Source organism: Platalea leucorodia (genome assembly GCF_965183815.1).
Source record: "Platalea leucorodia genome assembly, chromosome: 1".
NCBI lineage: Eukaryota > Metazoa > Chordata > Aves > Pelecaniformes > Threskiornithidae > Platalea > Platalea leucorodia.
This window is the reverse complement of record NC_138823.1, coordinates 26,489,955-26,517,796: the sequence shown is the minus strand read 5'-3', so window position 1 is coordinate 26,517,796 and position 27,842 is coordinate 26,489,955. Positions and strand designations below refer to the sequence as shown.

The window sequence follows — 27,842 nt, the reverse complement described above, 5'->3', positions numbered from 1 at the left end:
AACCTACATAAATTACGTTTACATTTGTATTCTTTCACAGATTAATTAATTTCAGTCAATCTTCTGTCACCTGCTACTTCAACTGCTGTCAGATGGACCTCATTCATTAATAACTCAGACTGGCTAAAAAAAAAAAAAAAAAAAAAAGGGCTAATGGCTCTAAACCTGAGAGAAAAAACTAAAATCGCTTTACATTTTTTTTTTTTTTTTTTTTAATTTTCTTGCAGTAATAAGTCACACACAGAACACCTGTACCTTTCTTTTGGCACAATGAGTATTTTAGAAGTCCTTCAAGTTTTAACTCAAAGAGGTTCTTTACTGAGTATTGTCTACTGAAGTCCACAAAAAAATTAAAACATTCTTTCCAAAGGAACAAAAAAAATTTACAATTGTACACAAAAAGTCTTGACTTTTATTGAAATTTCAAGTCTTGTATCAAACAAAAACTTTTCTTCGGACAAAAATATTCTCTTGGTGTCTTCCAGATACCAGTAACTCTGAATTGGTCCTTTAGTGCCACCGCTTGCTTTGTCATCTTCACAGAAGTCCACATGGTTGGGCTGTTCCATATAGGCCTCATTTTATCGTGTGAAGGAACGTACATGACGACCTCTTCCACTGCCTCCACTAACAAACTTTCCTCTTGAGCCACCACTGCTACTACTATTAGCACTTGTCCAAGACGGTCCAATTCCTCCCCGGCCTCTGGAAGCACGATCGCGAGGACTCGGTCGGTAGCCTTAAAGCAAAGAAAAGTATACTCAGTTGGAAAAAAAAAAAAAAAAAAAAAAAAGCCCTAGGCGTAGTAGCTGCTGTGAAAGCATAAGAAACAAAAACAAGATGAGACACAAACGGGGTCTGTTTTCTCCTTTTAATTTTCACTTTTCTTTTAGGCAAGCATTTTTTTGCTTTCATTGGCTCTATAATTACCATGTAGGTACGAAGACAACTGAATTGCAAAAATCTGAATGCAAAATTAAGATTCTGCGAGCAAGTGTTCAATTCAGCAAGTTTTACGGATTACAGGAGAGTTCGTACGAAAGCATGTATTTGACAGTCTCAGTGACAACTGTTCATATATGCTTAAAACATTTGCTGAATTTCAAGGTGTCTGTAGCATCCTTGCATGGTTTCATTTGTAAAGCGAAAATGAAATTCAAGGAATTTTCTATAGTTCGATGCCCATATGAATACCATGTACCTGCTGAACTTAATGGTCTCAGTGGTGGCAGTGGACCCCTGTTAAAATTGCTTTGACCACCTCTACTGTCATTGTAGGTTCCTCTGGGTGTACTCTGTGCGCTCCAACTTGAGCCTCGAGCGCCTTCACGACGACTGTAATTGCCTAGGTAGGGAGAAAAAAACCCACACACTGTTGAGCAAACTGCCCTTTTTTTTTTTTTTCCCCATTTCAATCTTCACAATACTCAGGGTGGTAAATCTAATATTTACATAATTCAAATAGATAAAGCTACTATTCAAATAGTATATATATTCATAATTCAAATAGATAAAGCTACTATTCTAACTCAAAATCTACAAGTTACTGTATTATACACAGAATCAGGGGAAAATATCTATTTTTCAGACATGAACTCAAGTTTAAAAAAAAAAAATTACATTATCTAGTGCATTAAGATAGACTCCTATACCTTAAGTTTTTGTTGTAAAAGAAATCCTAGTATTTTTAACTTCATTAAATGGAAGTATTTTCTGTTTCTACTGTGCCAGGACTTGCGCTAATTACAGAATCGAAGGGAAAGGAATGCAACCTTGTCTATATATGAAAGAAACATAACACTCTGTAGCTAGAATCTCCAGGTTCACTGAAAATTGCATCTTATTCCTGTCAGGATCTTCCATCCTTTTATTCAAAAGCCTCATTTAAACCCAGAGATATATTGTGATGCTTAATTTCAGGAACCACCGTGTCACAAACAGTAGAGAAGGCTTTATTTTTTCTGACTGCATCTCTGAAGCACTCCAACAGCTGCTAAAAGAAAACAGCTATCTCCTTTTGTAAGAGAGAGGGAGAGAGAGGCAACACAGGAACTCGCAGCCTTGGTTCAATTCCATAGCACTCAAGAGAACCTTTTCCAGTGCCAAACAACTTATTTCAACACTGCTTCAGAAACATCTCATGCCAGGGATGATTAATTGCTAGTAAATTGGGCTAGTATTACTGAAGCATTGTTAGCATTCATTTACTCCAATTCTAATACAGGAGACAACATACCTTTTGAAGCAGGTGGTGTAAAGAACCTGTTCTGACTGTGAAAGGCTCCTCGTCCTCCACGATTCCCTGAGAACCCACCACGTGAAGAAATCTTCTGTGACACTTTCGGTGGCCTTTTGGCCGGTGGTATCCCATCTGGAGCAACCACTTCTTTGCTCTCCGCAGCAACAAAATCATCCACATGCATGGAGGGTGGCCTGCTCGTATTCTGTTTCCTCTGACGGAAGATATCGTGTGGTCGAATTCCTTGTCCAAATCCTCCCCTGCCTCTTCCTCTTGGTGGTGGGACAACATGAGCTCTCTTTGCAGGCTCTATGTACTCAGATTTTCCACTGTCATGACAAACCATGTTCTATTTAGTTAACATAAAAACATGTTCATACTCAAGGTCAGGCATTCTCCATATTGGAGATGCAATTTGAAAGGTATTTGACATTTTGAGAATATACAAAACAGTGCTGAACATACTAGCTGTTTACTCATTAAAGTCATCTTACCTTGAAGTTATGAAGGTCTCGTGCTTGTGCTTGCCAAGTTTGAACCCTTTTGTGGTTTTTGTGCGGCCAGGAGATGATGGTTCTGACAAAAACGACCTCTCCAATTCAGCTTGCAAGTCAAAGTCGCTGCAGCCCTTCTCTGACAGTTCAATTAAGTCAACTTTTACCTGCAAAGGTAGAGTTTAGTTTTATCACAACAATCGTTACTAGCACCTCTGAAGAAGAAAACATGCTGCCCCAGGATGGATGAGATTCAGCTAGGGTCATTCTACTAGAGCAAAAAAGCTCCATCCTCCATCTTTTAATGCAGTAGTGCGGCTCAAAACAAAAAGCAGCAGTAACAAAACAAAAAAGCAGCAGAGCTGCAGCAAAATTGTCTTGATGGTTCTGAATCTCAACAAAGTCAAGTATTTCAAGTATGAACACCTGTCTTGTCACTAAATGACCTACAGCGAGGCACTCTTTTGCTTAAGCTACAGTCCTATAAATGTATTAATGCTGCTTTTATACAGGAGTCAACAGTTTTGGTTTTCCTTAAGAAATTAACACACAAGTGTCTGCATGTAAATTAAAAGAGTAAAACTAAAAAAGAATTAAGGCAATGAAGTGAAGAGAAACGGATTACTTCTCACATATGAAGTTAAGACACTGCCAATTGCTTAGTTTAAAAAAAAAAAGTTATTGTGTATTTTTCAAAATGACATTTAAAGTTTAGATTACAAAAATCAAATTTCAAATACTGTGAAAAGTTTTTGTGCAAGTAGTTTCATTTACTACTGCCATTTTTTCCACTTTTGTCACATCAGAGCAAAGATTTTTTTGAAAAAGTGTAGCTATCAGGCTCTTTGGATATTACTGCAATGACAGAAGACAAGCAAGGAAAAGAAAATAAATCACATTCTTTGTCTATGTTTAACAAAAGCTGCTGAAAAGCCCCAGCAGCAATGCAAAAGCAGGTTAGGACTGACACAACTGCTCCTCTAAGGGAGATTACTTCTGCATTAGAGCACTGCAGAAGGTGCCAATTTTGTGGCTGCTTCCGAGTGAACCTGAAGACATTTGATAACAGCCTTTAACAACTGCCAACCCCTATATCTGGTCAATTTACAAGGGTGAGCTCAGGAAAACAAACTGTTTGGCCATATGAATTTCTGATACTATTAGCTCAGGTTAACTCTCATTTTTAAACCCACTCCAGTCATGTTAATGAAGCCTTTTACCATATCCAGATCAGTGTCTATTTCTTCAGCCTGAAAGGGTGAGAACCACATGGACTTCAGCTGGTCATCCATCATGTCTGCCAATACGTATGTGGTCCTGCAGTAAAACAACGTCAAATGCCTATTTGATTATGAACTACAACCAACTGCAAGCATACGCAGCATTACAGAACCTGAGGTGAATTTTATTCCCTTACCCTTGATACTTGCATGAAATTAAATACACTGGGACTAGTAGGTAGTAGTGACAACAGTGCTGCTTATTGCCTGTTTGTATTATCCTCACGCATAAATTATTGCATTTTCTTAAGTAAATCACAGGTAGTATGCTCACATACTTAACCATTTTACCTGTTGTTAAACAAATTCTGAAGAGAGTCTGGTGCAGAAAGAATAGGCTCTACATCTTGGTCACTCAGCGGACAAGAATCACCCGCCGATTCCAACATCTGCCTCACTCCAATGATGTTGTCCAGTAAGGATTCAAGGCCATCATCTTCCTTAGAACGATCCTAAGTCAACACAGCACAAGTCAGAACTTGTTCCCCTCCTCAGAGAAGGAAATATGCTTTTGTTAATTAAAAGAAAAAGGGAGGGGGTACTACGCTAAACAGTCTATCCATCCACAAATAGTGAAACTAAGACACCCGAGTACAGAAACAACAGCAGAGAGCTCCTCGGTATGCTATAGAACAAACCATGTCACCACATGCACATTCTAGTCTTCATTTCCAGTTGATGCAATAACCTCCATAACATAGTCGCAAAGAAGGCATCATCCCAGGTTTTTGTTAACAAGCTCTCTGCTAGAGCACGGCAATGTCCTAAGTGTCTGCTATTTCTCCTTCAGCACAGTTGTGGCATTTAATCTTTTACCACAGATGTAGGCAGCCAGAGAAGGGACAGGAGAGTATAGCACTGGAAAGGCATTTGTGACCAACAGGCTGTGGAGCAGCTGTTTTATGGACTCTTCTAAATTAGCCATCTACTGCACAGCTGCCATCAATTATGTAGGATTAGATTTGAATATTAGAGTTAAGTTTGCAATTAGAATCACAGAGATGTTGGATGCATTGAATTCTGCATGTCCTCTAGACCAATTCTCCCCTGCTTGAAGCAGGACTATCATCAAAGCCAGGTCAGGTCAGCCATAGCTTTATCTAGCCATGTCTAAAAAAAAAATCTTCAGTGACAAGAGAGCTCATGGCCACCCTGAATAACCTGTTCCCAGTGCTGCACTTCTCTCTCTGATTTCGCCCCCCCCACTGTCAACCTGAACCTCTGAAGCCACAATCTGGGGCCATGGCCCTTTGTTTTATCATCTGGAATTACCAAAAGGAGTTTGATTCCACCACCTTTGTTACTATCCCCCAAACAGCTGTAAGTAGCTCTGGGATAGCTCCTTAGCCCTCTTCACCAGGCTAAACAAGCCCGGCTTCCTCCTCCTCTCTCTACAGCATACATGCTCTAGGTCCCTGACCCCCTTGGTAGATCCCTCTTCAGTTTCCCTAGATCTCTCTAGCACTGGCGAGAGGGCAACGCTGGCCAAAGGTGAATGCAGCACTCCACATGAAAGCTCACCAGCATCCTGTGGAGGGAGACAGTAAGGTCACTTGATTTGCTGACCATGCTCCTTCCAGGACATCTCAGAACACAATCTGTCTGGTTTGTAGTGACCATGCACTGTTGGCCCATGTTCAACCTAACGTCCACCATGACCACCTGTCCCTTTTCAACCCAGCCCGCATCAAGGCACAGGAGTATCCTGCTCTCACTGCAGAACTTTGCATTTTTCCTAATGACCCACACAAGCTTTCTGCTAAATCAATCCTAAAAAGTTTATTGAGGTCCCTCTGGACTGAGGCTTTACTGTCTGTCGCACTAGTCACTCCCCTAGATTACTGTCATTCGTTAAATTCACTGAAGATGTATTCATTATTCAAGTCTCTGATGCAAATATCCAGCAATATCAGCCCCACTGTGGACTCCTGGATATTCCACTTGTTACTGGTCACCAGTAACATCAAGCCACTGCTAAGCAGTGGTTCCTGTTGCTTGTTACATTAACAATCTGCTCACCACTATCCAGTGCTCTCTGTTGTGCGCATTCGCTGCTTTCCATCACACAGTTAACTGCCTATGCTCTCATGGTGTGCAAATACTCTCAGCACAAGGGGATCCCAACCCTACCTGAAACTTCTTAGCATTACCATAATAGAAACGATAAAGTCAGAATCTGCCCTGCATCAGAATAGGTGATTTTGGACATCAATATTAAAACAACGGCAACAGCTATTACCAGTTCTGCAAGGTATGCCACAGAATTGCACACCCTTCTGATCAAGGAGGGATAGTCTATATTGTTTGAAAAACGTGTTCGGATAAAAGACCACGTCGTCAACTTGATTATTTAAATTCTTTTACCATAACATGTTTCTCCAGATCAAGCAGCAGGTTTTCTGGGGTTTCTTCTTTGTTCTGCAGTAGATGTTTTAACTCTGCAGTAGTTAGACCCAGTGTTCTGCCTGGATGAGATCCATCTGCTTCCATAAGGCTTCCGTCATCTCCACAACAGCCCTGAAATATTTGACAAGCGGGAAACAAGTATACATAAATACTCATTATACTTCTGGACTGCAAACCCCTTAGAATTCAAATGTACATTAGAGCAAATCTAGCAAAACAAGAGTAAACTCTTGATTTAAAAACATATTATGCAAAATATTTTAATGAAGTATACTTCAATAGGCAAGTTTAGATGCTGCATCAAGATGAATGCAATCCCTTTCCTATACAGGCTGAGGTTAGCATCACAGAATTAACAAATTTTCGATTCCTTTCTGTACTACGTATCAATACAGCAACTCTCTTAACAGGATGCCATGAATCTAAAGCCTGGACACAGTAGCACGCTATTCACTTAGGAAATCAATATGAATCAATATGCCATTCTTCCTACTGAAAAACCCTCTTATTTACTAAAGATACATTCTGCCCAGCTTTCACAGATTTCATTAAAAACTAAAGATGGCACTAATACTACTGATGGAAAAGCCTTACACAGCAATCTGCATAGTCAACTGGTTTCTGAAATAATTGTTCCTGAACGTGTCTCACTCTGCAGATTTCAGAAAAACACAGCTGAGTTTGTCTAAGTATTCAATACATATTCACTTACCAGTGTATCAGAGTTTAGAATCTGTCGCATAAAATCCAAAAAAGAAGAGGCCAGTTCACCTGTGTCTTTGCTAAAACTAGTTATTACGCGTTTTAATACAGTGTACAGAGCACTGCTGTGTTTTCTTAGAGAGCTGTTTTTATAATGAAAAGAGAGAAAATACGTTATTAGTGCATACATTGTGACCATTCCACTGTAACTTTTTATAAGAAAACAACATATACGCAAAATAAATTTGGAAAATTTTATAGTTGTCAAGTTGAGTTTCGATTACGAAGCTGGAGCTTCATTATTTTCTCTGTACTGGACTGTTGCTCTCACCAGTGCTGTCTGCAGATATTTCAGACTGCACATATAGAGCTATATGCACTGCAGCAATACCTCTAAATCCTGCAAGAAATTACATTTTCATCTTTGGGAGAAAAGGCATAGGACAACAGAAATTTTGCTTGCACAAGGGCCTTATGTATAAAACAGGACCATGCTTGCTGTTACAATTTCACTGCATCCCATGATGCCTCACTGCAGGAACAAACCAGAAAGGTAATCGTCAACACAGAAATAGCAAGGCCATGCACTGAAGCTAACAGCTAGACATGGGATCATAGAAACAACAGCATCTTTAACCTACTTATTTTTCATTGGCAGGTTGTATAGCTTCTTGCAGTCTGAGCAGCACAGTTGCGTAGCACTGCTTAGAAGAGTGTTTTGAACAACCTGTTATTGACAAGGCTCCAGGTGCTACCTCTTTCTCTTCGGGAATCTCACAACTTTCTTGCCTCTCTGCACCTCACCTTCAGTTGACAGAAACAGGTCCAAATACAGGACAAGGAATTAAGTGTCAAAACAACACAATACTGTCCAATTCATGTATATGTTCTGTTCAAAAGGGAGTCAACAAAAGTAGTTTAAAAAAAAAAAAAAAAAATCTCTCTCCTCATTTCAAAAGCCCTAATTGCCTAGGGGTCAGAACACTCTGGGGAAGTGCAAACTGAATCCCCTCAAAATTGAGAGAATGACAGACAGGTCTCCAACGTCCCAGATGAGAGCTCTAACTACTGAGTGACTCAAAAGGGAAGGACATGAGCACTATATCTCATTCTAATCCTCCAGCCTTGGAGCTGGGAAATGGAGGGTACAAACCTTTTTTCAACGCTTTGTTTATATCTTGAAAGAAAGCGCTACTGCGCACATACTGCAGAAACGACTCAGAGGTAAAATCTCAAGTGAAGGAAGACCAAAATGCCGAGTAAAACACTGAAGCCCCAAAGAGAAATAAAGGTTCAAGTGCCTTATCCTCAACAGTTCCTACTAGATGAGTAGGAAATTATTTCACATTGCAGAATTTTTTAAATAATTTTAAGTTGTCAGAGATATCTTACAATAGCATACCTCTTTAAGTGATAAAAGCCATAGTCATGCTCTGTAAGGAACATCATTGTTCGGATACATGTCAGCAGACAACTGTAACTGCTCTCAGAATTAGTTAAGGTTTCCATCAGAGAGTCACAAATTAAGGGCATCAGCTCTTTGCTTGGTAAGGAGTTGGAAAGCTGCTCTGATTCAGACACGGAGCCTTCTGATGAACTTGGTAAAATGAGTGCAATATCCTGTAAAAAGTGATTATTATACACATAGTAAAAAACGTATTCTGTATACCAGCGACAAGTATAAACCATACATTAAGTCACAAACACTAGGGTCTTTCACTACCCCTTTATCATCTTGTTCCAGTATTTTACAGTTATTACTGACCAGTAAAACACTAATCCAGTGTATCTTTTTTAAATTGCCTCGGTTAAGGGTTACAAACCATTATTGATTTTTAAAAACATAAAAGCTTCAAAAGGGTGAAAAGCAAGAGCAAAGCCACAACTAAAAGCCAAACAGTCAATGGATAACATCTTATACTTGCACACAGTTTCTTGCCTAGGTAGTCAAACTGTCCCTTAATCTCAAAACATTCATCAAAATTAAGAGGCTGCAGACACCACCTAGGAAGTTTAAGATCTATTGCCCTCTCCACATTTTACATAAAATAAAACAAGATTGACTTTCACAATGAATTTGCATGGGCAAAAAGCTCTTGTTTATATGCAAAAATGGCTGACTGATCTCTACTGACCAACAACGCCCAAATGTCTTTTGCATAAATGGGTAAGCCCTAAAGCAAATAAATACATGCAACTAGTAAGACAAATAATGGCATGCAAATCTATGCACGCAACTAACGACAAGTACCGGGGCTAGCCTACGAATCAGTTTTCAGATAACATTTCTTCTTTGCTCTAGGAACTTAACGCTTTTTTTTTTAATGGTGTAGTTTTATGGCAGCAGCATATCATATATATCTTTGTATTTGGAATACATTTTTAAGAGGTTTCGGTTAGACAACTAAGAGATATGTATTTATTCAACTAGGTGAAAGGTATAGTGACAACTCAAGTTTTGCCAGTGGCCCATGTTCCAAAAATCTTCCCATAGGGAGAAATGACATCCCTCTCTCAGCTGAGGTGACAGTCAATCTTTGTGCCGTTCAGTTTCTGGTCTCTAATGAGCTACCAGAATAGTGCACATAATGCAAAAGAGATACTATAAAACGAAAGGATTTACATTCAAGAGCGACAAGACAGCAAGTCTGTCAAAGCAGCTAATCATACACATTTTTTCTTTTTGTGTTTTAACAATGTTGATTTATTTTTCTTTTGAAAAAAAATAGACACCTAAGAAATAACCTCATTTAATTTGTCTCCCACAATTACCAACACACATTATGCATTAAATATAGAAAATACCTGATCACAGAGGGACTGCAAAAGGGAAGTTACATATTCAGCGCTCTGTTGATGAGTCACATTGTCCCCAGCCGATCGCATTAAAGCCAAGAGCTCCTGGAAAACCTCTGCATACTTCTCATCACCTTTAGTTGTTCCATTGATAAGATGCAAAATAGCCAATTTACAAGCTTTGTGTGAAGCCAGGGCATCCAATAAAGCAAGCAATCGAGTGGTCTGTCCAGTGTACTGTTTCTCTTTATCTTCTGTGTTGCTGAAAGGATATCAATGCACCTTGAAAAAGCTGTTTTAAAGTGATCTAAAAAAACTATAAAAACCAACTATTACAGGAGTCATATAACTCTGCATTTTTAAAAAAGCACCTAGTTTACATACTTAAACTTACAGTTTAATTTACGTTTTAAAAACTGCTCAACTTTACTAAATGACTTCTGGTTGCATAACAAATTAATTAATCTACTATGCATTTAACATACGATAGGGTATTTAATTGTATACGGATAAATATGCTTTTATACAAGCAGTATCTAATTCTATGTGGATAATTATGCTTTTAAATAAATAGTACTCATTGTCTCAAAACCCTCTGAAATGGTAGTATTCAACTTCCTCCAGCTTACAAACATCTACACATTTTCCTGTTAGCATGCAAATCACAGCATAGGAAACTCCACTGGCCTACTTTTGTTATTTATATCAGATAGGTCCTTTAGAAGCAGTTCACAGACAAGACACGGCTTTGTAGGGACAGCCTGAAGAAAATCTTCCTAAAATACTTACCATAAACATACAATGTGAAACTGTCTGCATCAAAACTTAAAAGTATGACATGGTTCCTTGGCAACATTAAGCATTATCGGGACACAGTATATAGCACTTGTCTGAGAATTCATTCAGTTCATAATGGGTAAGTAATATTTCTGAAAGTAGTTTTGTCCTGCTACATCTACTATACAGAACCAAGGTGAATTTAATAGTCCATTAAAGAAATCTTTGCAATAGAAAACAAAGATACCTTTGTAGGTCTTCTACAATCAGATCCAATACAGTCCTCATGATAAGAAGAGCAGTAGGTGAAGCCAGGTCACACAACTGAACACAAATACGTCTCAACATATGCTGAATAGGCTGGCACGATGAACCAGAGAAAGATCGAACTATCTCTTGTATCAGTTTGGCTTGAACATGAAGATGCATACTCCACAGCTTCCTGGTGTTGAGTGCCACTGAAATATCATGTGGTTCAATTACCTGCAGGAACAGAAGAACAGGAGGTTTTTCCTTTCAACTTTTATCATAAAACCTAAATTATACCACAAGGTATAAACAAAGACTAAGTACTAATGCTGTCCTCATCAAAAACATGCAATGCCATTCTTATTATCATCATCACGGAACGACCGGGCACGAGTCCAACAAATGAGGTACGTCTTTGGGAGCGTGGGTTGTCACACACCTTTTACGCTTACTTATTAAAGATCACAAATTCAAGATCCACGTCAAAAGGAAAGACAGCCTTAATATACCGAGAGTTTGGCATTCAGGGTTAAATCCAAAGGCTTCACAGCCAATCATTTAAGTAATAGAATGGGAGTCTAGATAATTTCACAAGGGACAAAAGAACAACATATGACTGCTAATTTAAAAAGATGCTCCAAATAAGAACAATTTTGTTTCGGATCAACAAGCTGTATCTTCAAAGAATCTAAATGAACACAAATGCTTTACAGAAACTTTAATTCAGCCTTTCACGTATCTGTTTTTTTCACAACTACAAAAATAATCTAAGGGTTATACATAACCACAATTCTTTAAAAACTAAATAGATCTAAATTATACCTGAGTCGTCTGCATGGGCAGTGGAAGAGGCAGCAATTCTGAAAGCAGTATAAGTCCAGAGAAAAAGCCTTCGGGAATTCTCAAAATTGAAGTGAGAACTTCCTTCAGCATTAAAGACCAAGTATTGTTCGCCAGAGTTTCTTCCGAAATGGTAAGTTTTTCATTAACACCTTGCGTAAAAGTCAGTAAGATATCAACAATGTCGTTCTGAATTTTTTGTTCATCGCTATCTAAGCGGCCCGAGAGAGGAATAGAACACAGGAGCATGTGTAAAGAAACAAGTGCTGATGGAACACGCATGTCTTTGAATTCAAAAGATCCACCCCTCAGCAGTTCTGTTAGCATTGTTTTAAGTAGAGTGAGCGTACAGCGGGCCATAGAAATAGTAGTAACTCTGTGAAGCGTGGTGCCCATGTTGACATGGAGTCGCCAAGGCTGAATAAGTACGCTGTTCAGCTTCTGTAATACCCGAATGAAGGTGTCCATTCCCTCAGAAGAAAAGAGCTGAATAACTGCAAGATTCCATTTAAGGTCTTTTTGTTGACCTGTACGGAAAAGAAATAACATTTCTGTGTGTCTAATTTCTCCTGGGCAATCACAGTTACACTTCAGATATGTTGAAGTAGAAGACTCAGAAAACTAAAATTTCTATGTTAAGCAGTACAAATATATCAACCATACCTTCTACCAGAGGCGGCGGACACGCAACATGACAAAGAACGCGAAGTGCAGTAGGAAGACCAACTCCATCTGGGGTCATCAAACTGTCAATATTCTTAAAAAAAAGAACCCATGTTACAAGGAAGGACTTTACAACAAGTATGTCACTAGCTTAGTATTCAAATTCTGTATTTTGCTACTCTAAGTATCCCACAAAATTTAAGTTCAATTATTGCACCTTTTGGAAAGAAGTCACAAATAGGGCAGAAGCAAAAAAAAGGAGGGTCAACGTTTGCGTTGTGGTTTTATGGTAAGCGAAAAGATTTAAACAGTTGGATCTCTGGATCACATGGTTACCTTAGATTTTGTTTCAATAAATATAACTGAGAGCAAGAACTGGCCTAGATCATAAGCTTTGATAAAAACATCTATTTTGTGTAACGGTATATATTTTTAAATATCATACGTTAGCACATACCTAAGATAAAATATCAAACTACAAAAAGGTCTAAGATTATAGAGCACAACTAAAAGACAGCATCTATTTGTATTTTACTAACCTGTTTGATATATTCAATGAGATTTGGAATACAATTTATTTCAAATCTAAGATTTTTCAAAGGTTCAAGCCACTTGCTGAGCTCTGGGATTAAAAAAAAGACTTAGAGTTAATCAAGTAACTTGTAAGTGCATTTATGAACATAAAATGCTTGCAATAAAAATGTACTTAATTTACACAACAGGTACTAAGTCCAAGTGTGAAATTTGTGAGGTATACATTGCAGCTGTAGCCAGCTGAAAAGCATCAACAAAAATAAGACTTCAGAACAAGCAATACACCTCACGTACATAGACAAAATTCGGCTCAAGTTAACCTGAACACTCAAATAATTTTCACCTTATTATTTGGATTATTTGTAATTAAACATTTAATAAAAGACACTACCAGTCCCACTGTCAGCTAAAGAAAAAGCCATCAAGAGCAAGGATCAAAGCACATTCCCTTTAATGTACATAACAGGTTATTACAAACTGAATACAAAACTCCTATTAAATGCTCAAATGGAGCCAATCTCTGCACCAGTTACGCATATTCTCTCCGGAGCCCTTATAGATTAACAGTCTCTCTCTTAGTCCAGAATAACCTGAAAGTCACAATTTTTTGGAACAAGAGATTTAAAGTTTTAAAACCCATTGTTCCTGAAAATATTTAAAAGAATGTGAAGGTTCAAAACTCGACTGGACGTGAATTGACAACTATTCTCAGACTGATTTAATGATTTGGTTTAATAACCTAGCCCCGCTTCTCATTAAACTGTCTGATGATCAAGTGAGGAGAAAAGAAATAAAAGCATGGCAGAGGAGAGAATTAAACTAAAATTGTGAAGAATTCTGATTTCTTTCAGTGCATTTAAGTTTTGGAAGACATTATGGGTATGTCCACACGAGTCAGTTAAGCAGTGCAGAGCACAACTCCGGACATCAGAGCTTCAACATTCAGTTGTTAGAATAGGCCTCAGCAGGCTTTTTCCCCCATCAGCTCCATTCCAAATGACCCGGGCCTCATCTGTGAGTCAACACAAGCCAGGGAACACCCCGAGAGACAGTTCGGAGTTCAAAAGATTTAGTAATAGGGTAACATACACTATTCCGTGCCAGTTGGCCTAGGTGCCAGAAAACAGTCCCAGGATTATTTATTAGTATATACAGACCCTATAAGGCTACATCACTAAAGGAAACAGCAAAAGTAACAGTCAGCTCACTGACTAGTTTAGTCCATTTTTACTAAAATTTGCTCTATTTTCAACACAGAAGTAACTTCAAACTTCCTGTAATTATCCAAAATTCATGGTAGTTAATATTACATGAAAAATAATTTAAATATAAAGAATTTCCTATTTAACTCTAATTAACAGAAAAAAATTACACATTATCTCAGTGACTCAACTAATCAGATGCAGCTGGAAAAGGAATTTCATTATATACATTATCCAAACCAGATGATCGTGAAGCACCAATTACCCACATATAAAAGGTTTCTTCTATACATTCAAACAATTCAGTTGATAATGACACATACTGTACCTTGCAATTTGGTGTTATTTTCATCTGCCTTACAAAGCTTCAGCAAAGGCGCCGAGTGCTGTTCCAGCATTTGGACATCACTGGAAGATTGAACCACCAGCAAAACAAGGATGCAGGCATAATTATAAGCAACTGACTTCTTAGACTTCGAGTCTCTGAAACAATAATAAGGATTTTCTTTAGCTCTCAACTAATACAACTGGCTATTTGTTAGGTTTTCATTCTCTGACCCCTAAAAATCTACCTACAGAACTTTTACCATAACCAAGGCTTGCCCTGTATAATTATCAAACAAAACAAAAAAAACAAACACAAAATGTTCTCCTATGATTTTGGAAAACTGAATGCTTTCTTTTACATTTACTTCACATTTATTTCAGCATCCACAAACAATGAGAGCTGAAAGCACTGACTGGAGAGTCAAGTAGCAAACAAATTTTTCCGTAACTTTGTTTTTACAAATCTTGCTTCAAAAGCGCTGCTACCTAAAGTGGTAAAACTGCCTGTCCAGAGAAAATAATGACTGTTTTCAACAGTTATAAGAACTTACAGAACTGAGAGAATTCCCACACCAGAAAAGTGTCCAGTGTTATCTCCCCACTCAAATCTTTTGCTCAGTGCACAGTCAAAATTTATGCTTGAATGAAAAGTGCCTACTTAGTGATTTTTTTTTCACATAGCCAAAAGTCTGACCTATATGACAACACTTTTGTAGTTGACCTACACAGATTCTGGGCATTAAGTACTTGGTCACAAATGACAGGCCTGATTTTCTACTACATTCTCCTTAAAAGTTGTTTTGTTTTGAAACAAAAAGATCATGATCTAAAAGAAAAAAATACTTTAGATTTACTGAATTATTTCTAAAAGATATAATACTTTTTAAATATAAAAACCTGAAGAATATAAATAAATGCTTAAATTACCCTAAAGCTTCTTTGGAATAGTACTCCATTAAAGTAATAAGACTTTGGAGATTTTTCTCCAGACTGAATACATGAGCCACAGCAGATCTTCCCACAGGGTTAAAGGTAATCAAGTAAAGGTTGTGAAGTGTTCCCAGCAGATCTGAATGGTCAGTCTCCTCACTGGCTGTGCACCGCTGAAAGTGGCAGAATAATTCTGAAATGCACTGTAACGTCTGTGTTGAATGCAGGAGCCACAGGGCAAAAGTATCCTCATTGGCACCATCTGATTGGAGACCTTCCTCTTGATCTGGATCAGAAAACTGGCAAAGTGCTCTAATTAACAAGTTCGTTGCTTCGTACTCAGAAATAAAGAAAAGAAGACCCTTCTGTGACTGTGCCAGGAAACGCAATATATCTCGTATAGCTTGAAGCACACCTGGATGTGCGCCTGTCACTGGAATAGACAGTAGCAAAGTAATGCATTCCAAGAAATGGTGACTATGAAGATACCTGGAAAAAAAAACCCAAACAGGAAAGTAATCAGTAATATTACAATAATCTGTGAACACTGCATGATAACATTATATAAAATCACATGCCTCCTAGCTTCAGCACTTATTGCTCTGGGGACTATGACAAATAGTAACTAATTATAAAGTAGTACAAAATTTTAATCTTACAAAACATAATTGCTATAATATTTTCAGGAAACAAATCCCTACATATAAAGTTCTGATCTCAAAAGAAACCCAGAACCAAAAAAACCTCACCTTATCTACAAGCAAAATAACACTTTATATTTTATTACATTTGCTGTATCTGAATCACCATCAATGCTGCGTCAAATGTTTTCAATGTGCTAAGAAATCAATCATTATAGCATATGTAAGAGGTGATATGAAGACTCTTTGCATGTAGATACTTATATTCAGCCATGACCTACACCGCTACTATCAAAGAAACCTGTTAGCATTTAGAGAAATACTTTCTAGACAGAAACTTGCTAACAGAGAAATAACCCACGGGATCTTTTAAATAGCTGCAGGCAGGCAGGCTTCAACTCCTCTGCCTGTGCTGTGAAACGGTGAGCTGCGCTGACACAACCGCACAACTTTGAACCAGGGCTGGCTCTTATCTTGCCAGCTCGGCATACAGGCAGAGGTATTCCAGACTTGTTTGATCCACATGCACAGACATGTTCCAAGACAAAGGGAAAAGATCTACAACAATTTTCAAATATGCACCTGTACAGCACCTAGCACAACCGATGAAGATCCATGAATGCCACTGAAGTGCTAGCACAGTACCAGTAATAACAAGAGGTTAACTTCTTGTTATATGCATGCTAGGTTGATTGAAAGCCAACAAAATAAGAGTTACATTAGCTATCAAACTCTCTCAGACTGTATAAGCGCAATACAGAATCCTCCAACAAAGTACAAAATGAAACATACGGAAAAGTGTTAGTCAGCAAGGTCACCCTCAAGAAAGATCTATATCAAGCCGGAGGAAATACACTCTACAAAGCGAACTTGTAACTGCCATACCTAAACAGGACAGGGTAAGGATCATCCCTTTCTGGAGGGCCTGTAATGCGTGCCATGGTTGGGAAAGATTTCACAGGCGGCTGAATCATTGTATGAGGAGCAGTTTCCATCAAATGGAAGATTTCTTCAAGAAGACTAACAAGTTTTTCCATCTCTCCTTCACTTATGTTAGAAGATTCCAAAAGATGATCCATGTCCATAGGAGCCTCCACATCATTCTCATATTCTTGGTTGGTTCTTTCAAGACCTGCCAAGTCCTGGTCCTGTTCTGGCTCCGTGTGATTGGGAAGAGAAGGAGTGTTCTCTGCTAACTGATCAACCACCTTCTTAATATCTGACAGAATCTCATAGAAGTGACATTTCTGGAGAATTGCAGAACCAGCAGTAACTACTCTCACAGTCTGATCTAACAGTATGAGTTCCAGGAGTTTCTGATAGCCACTTTTTTCATGTACATCTACGCCACCCCTTAGAAACATTTCCATTCCCTCAGTCATACTAATAACACTATCCAAAGCTTTAAAAGCGTTAAGTTTAAGGGAGGATGACACATGATCTGCAAACAACAGTTCAAACAACACATTAATAACTCCTGCCTGCAAGAGTGCCGTTATTCCTTGAGTCCCACATTCTCCTAACGACGATACCAATTTTGTCCCAGCTTTGAGTTGTCGGACATTCAAAGCAATAGGCTGTTTCAGAGCTACCTGAAGGTTTAAAGCTTGCAGGGTCCAGTCTACGAGCTGGGTAATATAGTCTTGCTTTGAGTCTTTCACCTGCAGGTAGCTCAATCCTTTTACTATTAAACTGGGAACTTCTTCTAATGCAGTGACCCACTTTGCACCCCTTTCCTCTTGATATAATTCCAACAGTTCAGTCAATTTAACTGAGGCTTCCACTGCCCCTGAATTTTCTTTTTCTGGGTCTTGGTCCTTTATTTTACCAACTTCATTTTCAAATACAGTCTTGTAAGGGCAGCTGAAGTATAAAAGAGGTCCAAGCTCCCTTTCAAAAGGTTCGTATGTCACAGGAGGCACAGATGCCAGATCCTCAGGAGTATACTCAATATCAAAGCTTGGATACTTAAATGTTTCACGTTCCAGATCAGCAATTCCATCTTCATCACTTGAAATCTGCTCATATCCATCATCTCCTAAAAAGATTTAGTTATGAAATAAAATTAATTATGGATAAACCAGTTCATAACTGCTGAGAATCTGCTCAAAATAAAATAGTAATTCATTTAATACAAGTATTACTGGTTAGAGAACAATCATATGCTAACATACAGAAAGCTTTCTCTCTCCAGATATAAGTGAAAGCCCCAGCTGACAGATTTTTTTTATGTAATAACGGAGACATTTAAAAGAATGTATGAAGCAAAAAGTTTAACTAGGGTACACATTACTGCAAGAATATTGTTCAATTTTCTTCCTATGATTGCATCTATCATAAAACTTCTAGCCTGAAATTTTGCACAGGTATGGGTGGGAACTTTAAGTAATACAAGAAAATGACTACTGACATTATTACATAAACAACTTTACTTGATTTTTAATTTAGAAATAATTTCTTTCACCACTTTCCTACATTTTTAAACAAAACAGACAAAAAGATCAAATGTTCATTCTCACCTATAAAAGCTGTATCTATTTTCCTCTACTTATAGAAAGTAACACGAATATTTACTGTAAAGGAGTAAATATTCCACAGCAAAATACTGTTCTCAAGAGATGTCAGAACCATAAATAAGGCAGGCAATGGTGCAATGACCAAAGGAAAAAGATCCAGTTCTCTTCACGCCTAGTCATCATAATGGTACTGCCATCAAAATCATAAACTTGATTTTTTTTTTTTCCTTAACTTTTTACAACTTCACTTACCTTCACCTTCTTCCTCCTCTTCACCCTCTTCTTCATCTTCATCTTCCTCCTCCTCTTCCTCTTCCTCATCAGCAATACTCTCTACTGTATGCCCATCATCATCATCATCCTCTTCCTCCTCCTCTTCAACATCCACATCATCTTCATCTTCTCCTTCTTCTGGTTGATCTTCCTCCACTTCTCCATCATCAGAATACTGGCTTTCTTGATGAATGGATGTTCGATCAGGAGAAATGGGCTCAAAGTAATCCTCCCTATGGTCCACATCATCTTCTTTTTCCCCAACCACTAAAAATATATACAAAGTTCAAGAAATAAAGAGTACTTCTCTGAAATCCAATGCTCAATAATACGTTTCAGAATTTTGCATTATGCATAGGTGGAGATACAAAAAAAAAAAGCATCTTGAAGAAAATCTCCAGGTGTTTTGACTGAACAAAAGCAACAATCACTTAGTTCAGTAAGACTATAAAGAAATATGTAAAGAGTTCTTGGCACTTTTAACCCATAAGGAGACCAGAGAACTCGGCAGATGCTGCAGAGGGATGGAGGAGAAGGACAATGAATACCAGAGTCAACAGAACATTTATATAAAGTATGAGCAGCATGTTCAAGCAGTGTATTGATCAACAACTGATATTCTCAAATCTACTAACTTTTAAATTGATACAACATGGCCAACAGGTTTTCTTTCAAATCCCTTTCCTAAAACTGAATCTATCCAGCTGGAGGAACGGCAAACAGGAAACCTCACACCTGCCAGGAACACAGAATTCTGCCTCCACGAAGCAGTGATGTGCAGCAGATAAAACACAGCCTGTTCTCATTCTACCTGACACTGGCATAGGTTCGTCCTCATCATCATCAGGAGGAGGAGGGCCTGGAGGTGTCCTTGGTCCCCTAGGTTGTGGTCTTGGAGGGCTGCCATTGAACTGGTCTTCTTTCTCTCCATCAACTGTATTTATTGTGAAAACAAAAACTTGCATTTAATGGAATCACAGGAATAGAAGCAGGAAATTTTAATTTTTCAGTGCTACCTTTGACTAGGGAACACCTTCATGTCCCAGGTGTTATTTAATTTGTATTCTGCATCTGCAGTATGGGAGGCAGTTGTCTGAAGTCACTTTTGATGTAAATGAGAACTACATCAATAAGCAAGCTTATTAACACTGTTGATGTTTTTTCAATAGAATGGTGGATTAAAATTAACATGCGTAATTGCCATTTTTCACTTTGACACTAGCAATACTGTAACTCTACCAATAATAACTGAGTTACTTTAAAAAAAAGTTTACATTTTAATTAACTGCTTTTTACAGTTTAGAACTATTTTTTACTACAGAGAGTATTCCAATTTTGCAGCCCAATAGCTGTACCTTGAACAAGACAGTTCTAATTTTAAATCTAAAACCAAAACTGAAGCAGAAACTTGCTCATGGATTCTATTCATGGTCATTCTAGTACCAATGCAAGTAACCCACTCTCAAAAAAGCACTAGACAAAAATCTACTTAAAACCATTCAACATAAATCTAAAGGAAAATACAAAACTAAAGGACAAAGACATAAAGCTAGAAAAATAAAGCCACTGAAATCTAAAATGTGAAAGAATTTGATTTTAAGATGGGATACTATAATGTTGATTAAAAAAAAAAAAAAAATCTATGTCTTCTCACAAGGCTTACCATGTTTCGGGTTTCTTTTCAAACCAGGCTGTTGCTGGGGAGGTGGTGGCGGAGGCGGGGGTGGAGGAGGTGACTCTCTCTCATGACTTATTACCCTGTCAACTGAGCCATATATTGCCAAAGTCAGACAGTTGTACCACCCTCTTAGAACCAATCCATCTGTGTTGACCTGTTTTTATAAAAGAAAAAGCACTTAAAACCAACACAAGGCAACTTCAGAAAAGTTATTTTAATATCACTGCATGAGGATCTGCATAAAAGCAAGAAAGAAGAACCGAATATTAAAGTATCTCTACCCTACATTTTGAAAACTGAGAGAAATTTAAATATATCAATCGTTACAACAAATAAATAATCTTTCTCTAAAAGCATTCAATTCCTTGCAATAAATTGCCTAATCTACTACAGCCTATTAATGAAAAAAAGTATTACTGCGGGTCACACACACACTGATCTGAATGAAATAAACCCAAACAGAACCAAAAATGAAGTCCTTAGCTGTGGCCTGCAGCCACAACGTTCTGATTCATCTTTGCTCATAAGTAGTGGATAGTTCTGTTGGTAATCTCCATAGGAATTGTCAAGCAATCAAATCTTCTACAACTCATGCCATTACAGATGCAGACTCTAAAGCAGTGGCCATCTGAACTACAGGCAGGTTTCAGAATAAGATCTTAAACAATAAATGCTTTACACAGTGCTAACGCACCACATGCAACCATATTTATACCTAAATGACAGGCATGTAGAAAAGGAGGTTTAAATCACATTGCATTACCTTTGCATTGGGTCTGAAAATAATTGAAGTGTTTTCATCATATTCAAGGCTGTTGAATAAAAAATACAAAGTTATTTTTCCATTAATATAAAGCATGTTTACAGAAATGAAACACAGCAGTACTAAACACATAAGCCAATAATAAAACACTGAACAAATACATGCTCTTAAAAACAAGAGTGAAAATCACTTATTTCTACAAAATACTTTTCATCAACATATATGGGTTCTGTAAGTTTAAAAATAACAGAATCTTTTCTTCTTTTAAGCATGAACCTTTGTCTTCCACACAGATTAGAGGAAAAGGGCAAGAACACAAACTAGCAAAAACCAGAGCAAACATGAAAATCATAGGAAATACAGATTTTCTATTGTGCATTTTCTGCACTAAAAAATTCTCAGGAAGAAAAGGTAGATAATGAACTCATGCACTAATCTTGAAAGTACTTACCTCCCCAGCCTATCAAAAACAGGGGCACTTGGCTTGCTGACATTGTTGAAAAACAAGTCCAGTTGAAATGTATGTGGGGATGTCTCTCTGGAAACAGAACAAAAGTAAAAATTAAATCTGTCGAGCTCCTTATCAGGGTAAGTAGGACTAACAAGGGAAGAAAACCCTTTAAATTATACTGTTTAAGTAATTCCCCAAAATAATTACAAGTTCAGCAGACACATAAATGCTTTTTACCTTTTTATATAGGAGGTTCTACTGAGATATACAAATACAAGAAAAAATAACAGGAAGGTGTTCCCGAATCAGATATCTAGTATTTTTCACTTACCCATAAGCTCTATTGTCAGGCAAACTTGTGTGAGCTCTCACTCCTGGAGGAATGACACGTACTTCATTTATGTAAACCACGCATGGAAAACGAACTACATCTATATTGGTACTTTGCTACAAAACAAAGAACAAAGAAAGTCTGAGAAATGTAAAACGCAAATAACATAATGTACTCATATTCTTTATTAACCAAATTAAGGTTGCAATCCTAACAATTACAAAATTCAATACTGTAAAATGCTAAACACTGTTAGACAGAAAAGGGTTTTTTTTAATAATCTTCTGGCACTTTTCATATATTTAACACTTTTTTATAGAAAGCGTTACTCGATTATTTACGTAATTGGTTCCCTTTATTTGCAAGAATCTTTTAAACAGTAACAGGTTTTTTTCCGAACAGAAGGTATGTTGGTAAAGGTAAAAACTGGAACTTAAATTAGTAAAGAAAGACTGAATATATGGTCCCCTTTAAATAAAACACGTCAATGTTATAATTAAAGAAAAAAGAAAATGTGTGTTTTAATTCTAAACATTAGCAAACATTCTTTTTCAAATGTAATATTAGAAATTATAATGATACCATATATCCTGTTTTACTAGACCTGTACAAAAATTCCGTACGATGCTTATTTCTCCAATTTTGCAACAACATCCTTTTGCAAATAACATTTCTGTTTACCACACAGAAATAACAAGTATAAAGAAATGTTACGCTTCAGCACTCCTAAAAGATGTCTGAGCAAACTAGGAAGTAATCATAAAGTCACAGTGACTTCCCACGTAGCAGCCACCAAATTAATGCTGAAACTCTCCTCTCACTAGATTCACTATATTAGGTCTTATTACATTTATCTGTAAGCACATAAAGACTTCCTTGAACAGAAGCTCAGAATCACGTTTCTCACTGAATGTTTCCAATTAGCAAATTGGATTAGCAAAGACTGCACTAGCAAAAAAAAAAAAAAAAAAAAAGGGCAAAAACTTGATCTAAGTGTCTACTAACATGACTAAAAAATGAAAATTTAAAAACAAATTCATTTGATGTCAAAAGTCATATAACTTTCATCACAATCAGAAAGCAAAAGAAACCCCAAAATTACCAGCATAAGGCAAGAAAGTACCAAGATTTTGAGAAAACTAATAAACAAAGAAATAGTCACAAGTAAAGTTTTAAAAAGAATATTTAAGCATGTGCTTTTGGGCACATATTACTGTAATTTAATAAGAAATCTACGCATACATCCTTTAGCACACAAACAGAACATCTCACGTATTACAAGCAGGATGGTAGAACACAAGGAAGCCCACTATGGCAGGGAGCACAGCTTTATTAATGGGAATGGGGTGACCGTAGCCCGCGAGGAGCGACGGCTGTGGAAGCTCTCTGCTTTGCCTTTAAAAAAGGTATATATGTCACGTGGGAGACTCGGATTTCTGGAGGAAGGGCTGCTGCTGAGGAGGCTGAGTCCCCAGCAGCACTGCCCAAAGAAAGACAAATTCCTGCTTAAATATGAGATTATGCCCTGACAGCCGTGCATCAACATCATCAGGATGGCAAGTGAATCCAATCCACTTTCCCTCCAAAACATCAAAAAAATAACTACAACAGAACTGCTCGACACCTCTTAAACTGCATAGCCAAGCCAAATAAATAATTTTATTAGAAAACTCAGTAGTACTTTTCAAGAACTGCAGGTTCCAAGGCAAGACTCACGATCCATTTAGCTAAATAATTAGTACAACACAAAGAAGGGTTTCTTGCAACATGTAAAATACATTTTGTTTTTTTCTTTAATAAAAACTCAATATGGTTCAGGTTTGGAAAATGTTACTGGCAGGAATGAGAGTGCTAAAGAACATTAAACATAATTAAAAACATTTAATAAGAAAACATACTGTCCTGGAGGGAAAGAGGAGTGGCTAGCGTTTCCTACGCAGGGGAACAGCAGTGCCCAGTGTTTCCTGCTCACTGCTGTCTTAAATAGTAGAATTAAAAATACATGTGGATCTCCCTAATCCTGGCAGCTAGAATGGACTCCAGAGTAGCTTCCTGCTTGTTTTTAACTGCAGCATCAGCTCAAAATATTCCATTTTCTTTCCCTAACACCTGTCCATGAACACAGCGCCTTTGTCAGGTTACACTATGCTTTCTGTTTTCCCCCTCATGGTCCCCTTTTTCCACCCTGAACAACACAGCGCCCTAGGCAAACCTGCTGCAACACAAGCAGCTTCAAGGATGCTCGGGATCCCAACGGCCTCGAAGTGGCGTATTTGTATGAACCACCACTGCTAAGGGAAGCTTGAAGTATTCCTTTACTCACGATGCATGCCGGCTGCATAAACCTCAGCGAACATCTCACGTGCGCACAAATACGCATCCCCCCCATTAACGACAGAAAAGCATTTGATATCTCTCAAGCGGATGGGTATGGCGCTCTGCCCGGCTTACGGACTTCTCCAACCGCTTTTATCCTCTTTGTTTCCCGCTAGCTTCTCCCCCGCCGTCACCTCCGAGCCCTCGCTCCCGTCCCGCCGCCGCACCCTCCCTCAGCCCCCTGCCCGCGGCACGCCGGGCTGCCAGGGCTGCGGTGGGCTGGGCGCACCGCGGGGTCCGGCGCCGCGGCCCGAGCAAGGCTTGGGGGGGCCAAGGCGGGGAGGGAGCGGAGATCCCCCCTCGGCGAGCACCTGGCCAGGGCCCGGTCCCTCCCGCCCGGCCACCCGCTGAGGCGAGGGCCGCCGCCGGGGCCTACCCCAGCCGCTCGCCCCAGCGGCGCTCCGTGCCCCGCAGCCGCCGCGGCCGGGGGGGGGGGGGGGGGGGGGGCCGGCGCGGGAAGAAGGAACATGAGGGAAGCGGCGTCCCCACCGCCCCGCCGCGTTACCTCCGCGCTCTGGTGCTTGAACGTGTCTAAAAACAGCAGCTCAGTTGCGGTGTCCACCGCCATCTTGGCCCGGCCGAGGGGGAAGGCCTTCCGGGCGGCAGCGCCAGCGCTTCCGGGCCGCCGCCCTCACCGGGGCGGGGCGGGCGCCCAGCGTCGGGCACCCGCCCTCAGCGCCGTGAGGGGCGGCGGGGACGGGGCGGCGGCGGCCTCCGGTGTGGGGCGGCCGCGGGCGGGGCCTCAAAGCTGCCGCCCCCGCTGCTCCCCGGCCCGGGAGCGGTGCGGGGCCGCTGGCGGCGCTGCCGAGCGCACCGGGCCAGAGCGAAGGCCCGGGGAGGCCGAGCGGGCTTCCCCCTCCGCCATGACCGAGCTCGGTGTGCATCGCCCTGGCTCTGGCTGCGGTCCGCTGCAGCCTGCTCCGAGCCTTGCTTCTGCTTGGTGTCACAAGACGTAGCTCCAGCTCAACGCTGACTAAATTCAGTCCTGCGTGAGAAATTTGCCTTTCCATATTTAAAACTAACCCTTTCCGGATGCAAGAAATTGTCGCTTCTCTCAAGTACTCGCAGAGCAATTCCTTGCAACCTTTCCGCCGCTCCTGATGTTCTCGTTTAGCATCCAGCGCCCTTCTGCAACAGCAGCCAAGCTGTACGCGCGTTAGAGACGCCGTGAAGCCAGGGTCAGCCGTGGCCGGGAGAGCGACATGGAACTGATCTCACGCAAGCAGCCCGTGGTTGCACAAGTCTTGTGTGCAAGCTCTACATCTATAATAGCAAAACCGTGCCTTTAGAGGAAGTCTAGGAAAGGATGTGTAACGTCTCTGAACTGCCGACGGGAGCCTCAGCCCTGCACTTTCCTTAATGGAGATAATTATACCTTATCTGTGTCTTGTTTCTGGAACAGCTTTGTAATGAAATAAGCTGTTTGTGTGCGCACCAGGGATTGGCGAGTCCCTTTTTTTGTTTCGGTAGCTGAGCTTGCTGCTCTCTCGGCGCTCCAGAGTTTCACTTGCACCAGGAGCGGCAGCCCTCTAGGTTGGACTTTACGTGAAAACGTTGCATCAGTTTAAACAAGGGTGTGGTTCAATATATGCATTTTCAGTGGTGAAACTAGTTCAGGAAGATCCTGTCCCCACACCACGTGTTGGGGAGCTGGGCCAGAACGCGCATTTCCACAACCAGTTTTATTGGCACACCTGAAGAGGTGTTTTGTGGCAGTGCAGGGAGACTCATTGACTGGAATTGCTTCTGAATCGACTGAAAACATGGTACTGCCTCCTCATACTGTGTCAACAGATGTAGTTAAAATACTGCAATCCCTTCCCAGTAACATTTCACAATTTGACGGGCCTCCTTGGCCATGCTGGAAGGTTTGCCTGCTCTCATTCTTGCCAAGTTGGGACCCTCTCTCACCCTGACGGATAAACAGATCTAAACTCCTGAAGTTAAATATAATTTTGTATGTAGAAAAACAAAACTTGAATGTCTATGTATTTTGCTAAAGCGGCGCAATGCCTTACGGCTGCTAGCGACACTTGCCATGGCTTATTTTGGTTATGTTTATGGGCTCTTTGGAGACTTCTACGCGAGAGTAGCTTTGCAGATCTACTCCAAACATGGGCATTGTCGCACGTACCATTGTGCTGGAGGAACGCGGCCCCAGTCAGATGGCTCCTCTCCTGGGACAGCCTGGAACAGTATTGCAACCAGGTCAGCCAGCAGGAGTAGTTTCAGTAACTAGCAGGGGAATTCCAGCCCTGTGTTTTTATCTGCAGTGACTCCCTCGCTGCTGGTAACAGCTACAGCTCTGGATGTGAGAACAATCAGCTTTGCAGGATTAAATTCAGATGGCTCTGAATGCAGTATTGATTTCAGCACGTGGCTGGGCTTGCAAGTCGGTGGTGTTTCTTTGCTGCAAGGTAAAGCAGCAGTGTTTGAATGTCACACCCAGTTGCATGATTTCAGGGAACAATTTGGGTATCAGTAGAGAGATATATAGTGACTGATGAAAGTGGAGAAAACAGAATTCGGTTAGCAGCAGCAATTGTCTTAGAGAGATTTTAAAAAACAGTTGGTGGTAACCATTAATGCGTTGCAACAGAATGATACAGCTCTACTGATTCTCCCACTCCAGTTGGTAAAAAGTTGATATTCTGAAAGAAAACACAAGCAGTGATGGGGAAGAGTGATACAGGTGGGAGACCTGGCACGGACCAAAGGTCTGTGCAGGGAAGGATAACAGAGTTGCAGGTGGTATTGGGGTAAATTGGAGACCCTCCTGTAGAGGAATAAAGCAGGGTGGGAGACGCAGAACTCGCAGGAAAAACCTGGAGACAGTGAGATGTGCAAAGTCATGGGTTTGTTCAAAATAAACTGGGAGGAAGGAGGTCAATGGGTGAGAGGAGGAAGCTTCAGGTACATGGAGGAAATAAATAAGGCAGCACGTAGGTGTGTTGCTGTGGTCAGGGGGTGGTGTTAACACCAGCTCCTTGGCATCATGGAATCATAGAATTACAGAATGCTTTGGGATGGAAGGGACGTTTAAAGGTCATCTAGTCCATGGAAGGTGTGAATAGTTTCAGAAATGTCCTGAAACAGAAAGTGGCACAAAAGGACACATGGTGAGAAACCAGAACTAATACAAAAAGGACAGAGAAACTTACACTGACATTAGCAAAGAGGCTGGAAGCTAGATAGATGGACAGCCAGCAGGAAACAGAAGGAATATCAGAGGAGAGAAATACAGCAACAAGGTGCTGGGAGGAGCCTTGAGAGGTCGTCGTGCCCCAGAGCGCCTTAGTACATTCCTGTAGGTAAGAACACTGATGTCATGTGGAAGATGACGCTTCGTGCAAAGACTATGCTTAACCAGGCCA

The 27,842-nt window shown here is 39.8% G+C and overlaps 1 protein-coding gene across 1 annotated transcript; it reads right to left on the bottom strand.

Annotated features, from left to right (window-relative positions):
• Positions 1-88: 88 nt before the first annotated feature.
• Positions 89-25,082, bottom strand: VIRMA (vir like m6A methyltransferase associated). Its single transcript, XM_082324582.1, has 24 exons — positions 24,974-25,082; positions 22,093-22,208; positions 21,762-21,848; positions 21,311-21,359; positions 20,533-20,701; positions 19,681-19,803; positions 18,849-19,136; positions 16,966-18,118; positions 15,437-15,928; positions 14,511-14,665; positions 12,986-13,068; positions 12,447-12,540; positions 11,766-12,310; positions 10,942-11,177; positions 9,927-10,179; positions 8,524-8,741; positions 7,132-7,264; positions 6,378-6,530; positions 4,305-4,465; positions 3,954-4,050; positions 2,734-2,900; positions 2,237-2,568; positions 1,202-1,345; positions 89-739 (listed from the first exon to the last, which is right to left on the bottom strand). The coding sequence occupies exons 1-24, from the start codon at positions 25,034-25,036 to the stop codon at positions 582-584; spliced, it is 5,469 nt and encodes a 1,822-aa protein (XP_082180708.1). The 5' UTR covers positions 25,037-25,082; the 3' UTR covers positions 89-581.
• Positions 25,083-27,842: the final 2,760 nt, after the last annotated feature.